This window comes from Mytilus californianus, unplaced genomic scaffold (genome assembly GCF_021869535.1).
Source record: "Mytilus californianus isolate M0D057914Y unplaced genomic scaffold, xbMytCali1.0.p SCAF_15, whole genome shotgun sequence".
Taxonomy (NCBI): Eukaryota; Metazoa; Mollusca; class Bivalvia; order Mytilida; family Mytilidae; genus Mytilus; species Mytilus californianus.
Genome location: NW_026262637.1, coordinates 13,962,913 through 13,972,106, shown reverse-complemented (window position 1 = coordinate 13,972,106; position 9,194 = coordinate 13,962,913). Strand labels below are relative to the sequence as shown.

The 9,194-nt window shown below is 32.5% G+C and overlaps 1 protein-coding gene and 1 long non-coding RNA gene across 3 annotated transcripts; both read left to right on the top strand.

Moving 5' to 3' along the window:
• The first annotated feature begins 208 nt into the window (after positions 1–208).
• On the top strand, positions 209–7,445 carry LOC127725470 (uncharacterized). Its single transcript, XM_052232461.1, has 2 exons — positions 209–356; positions 6,595–7,445. The coding sequence occupies exons 1-2, from the start codon at positions 307–309 to the stop codon at positions 7,328–7,330; spliced, it is 786 nt and encodes a 261-aa protein (XP_052088421.1). The 5' UTR covers positions 209–306; the 3' UTR covers positions 7,331–7,445.
• On the top strand, positions 2,523–4,559 carry LOC127725471 (uncharacterized). Of its 2 annotated transcripts, none has more exons than XR_007993013.1 (2): positions 2,523–2,789; positions 3,188–4,559. It is a non-coding gene; the product is annotated as an uncharacterized LOC127725471 (long non-coding RNA). The 2 variants fall into 2 exon arrangements; XR_007993012.1 differs by having other exon boundaries at positions 3,052–4,559.
• Positions 7,446–9,194: the final 1,749 nt, after the last annotated feature.

The following is a 9,194-nucleotide window of genomic DNA, read 5'->3' as shown; positions in this document are numbered from 1 at the left end:
TCGTTTGCCATCAACATTTTTGTAATGAAACTCGACTTTTGGACTTAAAGTAGGACATTGTTTTTTTATTTACTTCTTATCGTTGCTCTTCCCTGCAGTGAACCAGTATTTATACCATTATACTTCCAAACAAGGGAAATAATTCATATACAATTGTAATTTCTAAATCAGATTTGGGCATTCGGAAGTTCGTTTCTATAAAGATTTATAATTGTCGTTTTTCTGGTAACTTAAGTCACATGTGCGAACGCAACTAAGATACTATCTAATTACCACTTCTGCTTAATTTTAAATCAGAAAAAGACGATGTTGTTGAAAATAATATTCAGCCAGGCATTTATCATCATCGCCATCAGGTAAGTGAACCGATTTTTCTCACTTTCAATAGCCAAAATCGAAAATATATATTGGGGTTGCATTTAAAGGCTATATATACATAAATTAAGTTACTTCATTGTTTACTAAGTTCTAGAAATGTGTCGCAATTTGTACGTACAAAGTAACTTTTTAAGTTTGGAGATTTTTAAATATATATACTAATCGTTTATTCTACATTTTTGATTTATCTCATGAATATACTTTATAAAGAAATCTTAGGAAGCGACAACAATTTATTTGTATTTATACATGTTTACATTTTAATCGATTTAATGTGTCATACGTTACGTATTATGTGTATTTGTAATGAGACACCCCGATTCATCTTATCAATACTGTGCTAGACGGCTACACTGATATTTAGTGTCACTTGTAAACTTTAAGTGCAACTTGTAAACTTTCTTTTATGTTATGGATTTAAACGAAATGTAAGCGGCTCATTTTATAATTTTCTGGGGGAAGAAGGATTTTTAAACTGAATAACGTGTCCTGGTAAGAACTTAAAATAAATAACTTTGCACAAGACATGATGAAAACTAATATTCTGCAAAAGTGGAAACAGAAAAATCCTTCGATCCCCCGCCCTTGCGGATACCAGAATATCAGATGATCGTCTCTTAATGGAGGTAAATTAAGAAATGTTAATTTTTACTTTCATTTTTGTAAAACTAGGAATTCAAATTGGTTGACACATTAAAAGTGTTCTAATGCTTTGCTTCTACCCAACTACCCAAAAAAGAAAAATGTGTATTCATATAATATACATGTACTATCATTTAATGCCGATTATTTATACAAACACAGCTTATAATTGTCGACCATCTCATTCACTGATTGTGTTGGTATGAGTTCGGGCTGATAGTCATAAAACTACTGAAGTTAAGTTATACAATCGTAATACTAATTTATCGTAGGAAATGAAAAAAATCCTTCCGTTTGGAACAAATCTAATTTTAAGTATGCATACGGGCCCAGATCAAGTGAAAAAAGTGAGGAAAATAAGCGGAAATATATGTTTGTACTGAAATTAATCGGTCAATCTGTACAGAAAATGATAAAACGCGATTCATTTCCCTAGCACCTATATCAGGTTAGTACAGTTTTTAAAATACTAAATCCCTGGGATGTGTTTTAGTTGATTGTAGTCTCATTATTAATTGTTTTGGCTTTTAACTATAGCTGTCAGTAACTGCGAGTACTCAAATCGTACTTTCTTGTTAATTTGACCTGTTGATACTATTTGTAATGCTTTTTATACGACCGCAAAAAAATTTTGTGGTCGTATATTGGTATGACGTTGGCGTCGTCGTCGTCGTCGTCGTCGTCCGTCGTCGTCGTCCGGCGTCGTCGTCCGAATACACATTGGTTTTCGCACTCTAACTTTAGTTTAAGTGAATGGATCTTTTTGAAATTTGACCATAAGGTTAAATACCACAAAAGGAAGGTTGGGATTGATTTTGGGGGTTATGGTACCAACAGTTAAGGAATTAGGGGCCAAAAAGGGGCCAAAAATGAGCATTTTCTAGTTTCCAGACAATAACTGTGGAACGGTGTATGGATCTCTCTGAAATTATACTACAAGTTTCCATACCACAAAGGGATGGTTAGGATTTGCTTTGGGGGGTTATGGCTCAAACCGTTTAGGAACTAGGGGCAAAAAAGGGGGAAAAACAAGGTTGTCCTGGTTAATGGACAAATACTTTAGTACAAAACATAATTTAAAGCAGTGTAAGGGAGATAAATCAAATACATCATTGAAATTATCTCCCTTACACTGCTTTTAAATTATGTATAAAGTAATGGTTAATGAACAATAAAGATAATCTAAAACAGTGTAAGGGAGGTAATCCAAATACAACGTTTTGGTTACTTCCCTTACACTGCTTTTAAATTATGTTTAAAGAAATGCATATTTATAAAGGAAGACCAGTAAAAATATCTGCAAATGTTGCATCTTTTTTTTTTACAAAAAAATCCATATGAAAGATTTGACACTATATTTTTATTAATTCTATTATAAAATAGATTAAGTTAGCACTATGGTAAATTTAAATGGGTAATTATGGTTGCCAACTCCATTGGAAATTTGAATTGAGATTATGACCATATCTTGAGGGAAAGAATTTTTTTTGGGGGAAAAGGGGGGGGGGGGGGGGGGGTAAAAAGAAATTGTGGGGGGCCAATTTTTTCTCATTTCAGATTTCAGAAATTAAAAAGAATTATTCTTCAAATATTTTTTTTTTTTCAAATTTCAAATATTGAAAAATTTCAAGAAGTAATCTTTAATTGCACAGTATGGCGTATTAGATTTGTAAAATCTTTGATCACATTTATTTATTTGTCATGCCGAATCTAACAGTGTATTTAGATTTTTAATTTTTGGTCCAGTTTTCAAATTGGTCTACATTAAGGTCCAAAGGGTCCAAAATTAAACTTTGTTTGATTTTAACAAAAATTGAATATATGGGGTTCTTTGATATGCTGAATCCAAACATGTATTTAGATTTTTGATTTTTGGCCCAGTTTTCAAGTTGGTCCAAATTGGGGTCCAAAATTAAACTTTGTTTGATTTCAACAAAAATTGAAGATATGGGGTTCTTTGATATGCTGAATCTAACCATGTATTTAGATTTTTTATTTGTGGACCCCGTTATCAAATTGGTTCATATTGAGGTCAAAAGGGTCCAAAATTAAACTTTGTTTGATTTCATCAAAAATTGAATTATTGGGGTTCTTTGATATTCCAAATCTAACGGTGTATTTAGATTTTTAATTTTGGGTCCTGTTTTTTAAATTGGTCTACATTAAGGTCCAAAGGGTCCAAAATTAAACTTAGTTTGATTTTAACAAAAATTGAATTCTTGGGGTTCTTTGATATGCTGAATCTAAACATGTGTTTAGATTTTTGATTATGGGCCCAGTTTTCAAGTTGGTCCAAGATAGGGTCCAGGATTTAAACTTTGTTTGATTTCAACAAAAATTGAATATATGGGGTTCTTTGATATGCTGAATCTAAACATGTATTTAGATTTTTGATTATGGGCCCAGTTTTCAAGTTGGTCCAAATTGGGGTCCAAAATGAAACTTTGTTTGATTTCAACAAAAATTGAATATATGAGGTTCTTTGATATGCTGAATCTAACCATGTATTTAGATTTTTTATTTGTAGGCCCCGCTATCAAATTGGTTCATATTGAGGTCAAAAGGGTCCAAAATTAAACTTTGTTTGATTTCATCAAAAATTGAATTATTGGGGTTCTTTGATATGCCAAATCTAACCGTGTTTTTAGATTTTTAATTTGGGTCCCGTTTTTTAAATTGGTCTTCATTGAGGTCCAAAGGGTCCAAAATTAAACTTAGTTTGATTTTAACAAAAATTGAATTCTTGGGGTTCTTTGATATGCTGAATCTAAACATGTGTTTAGATTTTTGATTATGGGCCCAGTTTTCAAGTTGGTCCAAGTTGGGGTCCAAAATTAAACTTTGTTTTATTTCAACAAAAATTGAATATATGGGGTTCTTTGATATGCTGAATCTAACCATGAATTTAGATTTTTTATTTGTGGGCCCCGCTATCAAATTGGTTCATATTGAGGTCAAAAGGGTCCAAAATTAAACTTTGTTTGATTTCATCAAAAATTGAATTATTGGGGTTCTTTGATATTCCAAATCTAACCGTGTATTTAGATTTTTAATTTTAAGTCCCGTTTTTTAAATTGGTCTACATTAAGGTCCAAAGGGTCCAAAATTAAACTTAGTTTGATTTTAGCAAAAATTGAATTCTTGGGGTTCTTTGATATGCTGAATCTAAACATGTGTTTAGATTTTTGATTATGGGCCCAGTTTTCAAGTTTGTCCAAGTTGGGGTCCAAAATTAAACTTTGTTTGATTTTAACAAAAATTGAATATATGGGGTTCTTTGATATGCTGAATCTAACCATGTATTTTGATTTTGGACATTGGACCATAATAGGTAAATTAAAAAAATTCAAGTTCTTAGACCACATTCTTTCTGTGTCAGAAACCTATGCTGTGTCAAATATTTAATAACAATCCAAATTCAGAGCTGTATCAAGCTTGAATGTTGTGTCCATACTTGCCCCAACTGTTCAGGGTTCGACCTCTGCGGTCGTATCAAGCTGCGCCCTAGCGAAGCATTTTATTTGTTATTTAATGTTTACTTATTCAGGGTTATATTTGGTATATATACCAGCTTTGATAAGTGTTTGGTATTACTATAATTTTCACTTCTTCGTACTATGAACATCAAAATTGTTTATTTTGTAAAAACATTTCCTTTCTCCATTTAAACTGTATACTTTTAACAACAAAATTATTTTCACTTACCTGTGTAAATTATTGTTAATGGCGGATTTTTGCTCAAGATTATTGCTGCTTTTTATACTCCCGTTTACGGGACGTATTATGGTATACCGTTGTCCGTCCGTCTGTCCGTCGTTAACATGTCGGACATTAACTCTAGAACGCTTTAACCAATTTGCATAAATCTTTGGTGAATTGTTCATATCTTTTGACGTGAGCTCCCTTTCGTTTTTTTATAAAATTTAGAATTTACGTTTCCGAGTTATGGGGTTTTATTCATTAAAAAAGGGAGATTTTCCAGTTTTCGTACAATTAATCAAGAATGCTTTCACCAACTTGCAAGAAATTTTGATGCATTGTTTATATCTATTGACATGAGCTCCCTTTTGATTTTTATAAATTTTCGATTTTTCGTTTCCGAGTTGCAGGGTTTTATTCATAAAAAAGGGGGATTTTCCAGTTTTCCGACAATAACCCAAAAATTCTTTCAGCAGTTCTCATGCAACTTTGGTGGATTGTTAGTATCTATTAATGTAAGCTCCCTTTAGAATTTTATAAATTTTAGATTTTACATTTCCGAGTTATGGGGTTTTATTCATTAAAAAAGGGGGGATTTTCCAGTTTTCGGACAATAACTCACAAATGCTTTCAGCAATTCTCATGAAACTTTGGTGAATTGTTTATATCTTTTGATGTAAGCTGCCTTTTGATTTTCATAAATTTCTAATATGAAATTGAAAAGTAATTGAACTTTATCCTCTGAAAATGTGACGGGCTTATCATTCGCTCATGGCGCAGCTGTTTATTCTGAAATTGTTTAACATTTCACAGCGGTATAATACTGTAACATTAATTATTCATCCCTTATTTTATTGATTTTGTACTTTAATTTACATTGTATCGTAGATCAAATTTATTCGTTCACGGTGTATGTTCACTTGTGTAATTATGTCTTTTGATGGAGTTAAGCCATTTCAATTGATATTTTATAGTGTGTCTTTCTTTGTTGTGATGATACACTTTTGTTTCAGATAAGGGTGAAGGTTTGTACCTATTAAAACGTTTAAACCCACTACAATTGTTTGCACTTGTTCTAAGTGAGAAATCTGATGTTCAGTAGTTGTCGTTTGTTGATGTGCATGGTTCATAAGTGTTTCTCGTTTCTCGATTTTTATATAGATTAGACCGTTGGTTTTCCTGTTTGAATGGTTTTACACTAGTCTTTTTGGGGTCCTTTATAGCTTGCTGTTCGGTGTGAGCCAAGGCTCCGTGTTTAAGACCGTACTTTGACCAATAATAATTGTTTACTTTTATAAATTGTGACTTGGATGGAGAGTTGTCTCATTGACACTCATACCACATGTTCTTATATCTATTGTATATCAATTGATCAAAAGCATGAAAAGGGACATATTGATTTATCTCAATGGGATGCTTAATAATTCTTTACTTGATCGACAGGAACATGAGGAATGTTTTCCCTTCTGTCCTCAGTGGAAGATCCAGAATTTTTATAAGGGGGGGGGGGGGGGGGGGCACTGACTGCCATGAGAGGAGGCCAGCTACAGTCATGCATCAGTGATTCCCTATATAATCAACCATTTTTTTCCAACGAAAAAGGGGGAGGTGGCAGGCCCCCTTGATCCGCCTTTGTTTCTGGTCGATTGCTCTGTTTACTGCGGGAACTTCCAAACTGAAAGATACCCATATGATCAAATGCCAGACTTGAGGTGCATTTTGGCTTTTTGTATCAGTGGTTGCTGTCAAATTGACTTGTATTCTACATATGTTTTGTTCATTTGTACATTATAATGTAAAACAAGTTGCATAAGTAAATGAATATTATGCTTTTATTGATATATTTGTTTTAAGAAATATTTTTATGTTTTTCAGGGGTGTCAAATATGTTGATGTGTGTCCTGATAAACAGACATGGAAGACTAAAGCAAACGATGTGTGTCCAAATCTTGATGAAGAATATCATTGTATGTTTGATACAGAATGTAACTTAGTGGAAGACTGTAGACGGAAACAAACAAATAATCATATTACACTTTATTTTTTTGAACAGAATATCTCAAATTTTAAAATAAAGACAGTACCTGTTATGAGCTCAAATGATCCAGACTATCATAAATTACAGCAGGCAACATTCTGTAAGAGTGCTAGCAATATTAGCAAATCTACTCCTTGTGATTATAACAATAATACGTCTGTATCAAACAATACTATCGATCAAAACAGTGATACTACTGATGAAGGTTGGGAAGCCTGCTGTATATCATTTGTTACATTGTTTATTATTTCTGTTGCATTAGCTATAATCATTCCTTTCATAATATTTAAAATAATACGATTTAAAAAAAGCGATGAAAGAAACGAAGAAGGCAATTCGTCGATAGAAATAAATAATGAGTCAGACAGAGTGAAAAAAGAAAACTGTGATGTCAAGGAACAATTATTACAGCTCAAAGAAGAGAAACACAATATCGAGGAACAACTGAATGTATTACAGCTCAAATATATGAATGGAGAGCAAAATTACAGCCAGGGCCGCTTTGCACAAGAAAGTTCGTCAGTTGGACAGACAGTCCCAGTTTCTTTTCAGGAAACTGACATCTTAATATGAACAGAGGATTTTTTTATAGTTTTTTTTTTAAAACATAATTTTGAGAGTAAATATATATTTTAGTAATTATTGATTGGGACTTTTAAGTGATTTTCCATTAAAAATTTCAACTTTATACTGTGTTTTTGTAACTATAAGGTTTCAATAAACACATTTGTTTAACAGATATATAAATGGGTACTCATATTTCGGAAGTGTGCAGAAATCCTCAAACTGTCATGTCTCGATGTTTTTGGCATTTGTCTATAGAATGTTTCTCGTAGAAATTGTATGTAAACCCCTCCCTCCACACAAAAATAAAATAAAGTGAAAAAAAAATGAAAAAGTAATAAAATGAAAATAATAATAAAAAAAGACAAAAAAAGCAGAAAATTGTTTACAAAAATACATCAGAACATTGCAAGTTAAGCAGTTGATATAGTATATCATAAGTTTATCTGAATGCGCATATGGTTCAGTAAAAATGAATACCGTTAATTAACATATTTTATTCCAGTATTTTGTGTATTATACTGTGTGTAATGCTGATGTCGTTTCAGAATCAATAAGTATTTTACTGAAACCGCCTTGTTGGTTTTGTGATTCAATGTAGTGTGCTTGTCTCGAGTGCGAGAGGTCGAGGTTCATATCCTCTACACAGGCAAAATTTGCGCACGTGAATTTCACATGAATCTTGCATGAAATTCACGTGAAAATTTTCACGTGAGATTCACCTCAAACGAGCTTATACATGAAACTCACGTGAAAATTTTCATGTGAATTTCACATGAATCTCGCGTGAAATTTTTTACATTAATTTCACGTGAACTTAAAAAAAATGGCATTTTTCATCATTTTGACTAAATTTGAACATTTAGATGTTATTTGAATAACATTATTCTAAATATTCACATGAATTTCACGTGAAAAAAATTCATGTGATTTTCACATGAAATTCACATGACTTTAACATAAGATTCACGTGAAACTAACATGAACTGATTTCACGCGAGTGTCATATATAAGCTCGTTTGAGGTGAAATTTACGTGAAATTCGAGTGAGATTCACATGAATTTATATTCACGTGAAATTGATGCGAGTGAAATTTCCCTGTGTACCAGGTCAAACATTTGAAATTGCTACTCATCAACCAATTGGCGTTTAGGATTAAGAGCAAAACTGGTAGACAAATAGAGAGAGCAATAATGCATCCTAGAATGTGACATGTATACAAAAGGTGAAAATGGTCAAACATTTTGTAGGTTCGTAAATATACAAAATGTTTGACATTGTTTGAGATTATTTGGTCTGTCCTTTCAGTAATTAATTGTCTGTTGACTTTGACACTTTTGTCTTTTGTATATTCGGAATGTCCATCCTTTCATTTTGCCAACTATACCGATAGTAGTACAATGTTGCCATTTAAATTTTAGCTTTAGTTGCATTATACAACTTGAATTACACACAAGCGTGACATACATTGTAACTCGGTGTCAACAAACCATTGTTATCGAATATATACAGTATTCAAAAGTTAAGTGGTTTTCCTTCACTGATTTTATTGAATGTTCCTTAGGTCTTTTCCTGGTCCACGGATCGAGATAAAAAAAGACAGGGTTAATTGGCATCTCCCTTATATTCATCTACCTGTCCCAAATCAAATGTCTTAATGGTTTTTATATTGGTATCACGTTGTCGTCGTCGTCGTCGTCGTCGTCGTCCGAAAACATTTGGTTTCCGGACAATAACTTTAGTATAAGTAAATAGAAATCTATGAAATTTAAACATAAGGTTTATAAACACACAAGGAAGGTTGGGATTGATTTTGGGGGTTATGGTCCCAACAGTTTAGGAGTTAGGGGCCAAAAAGGGGCCCAAATAAGC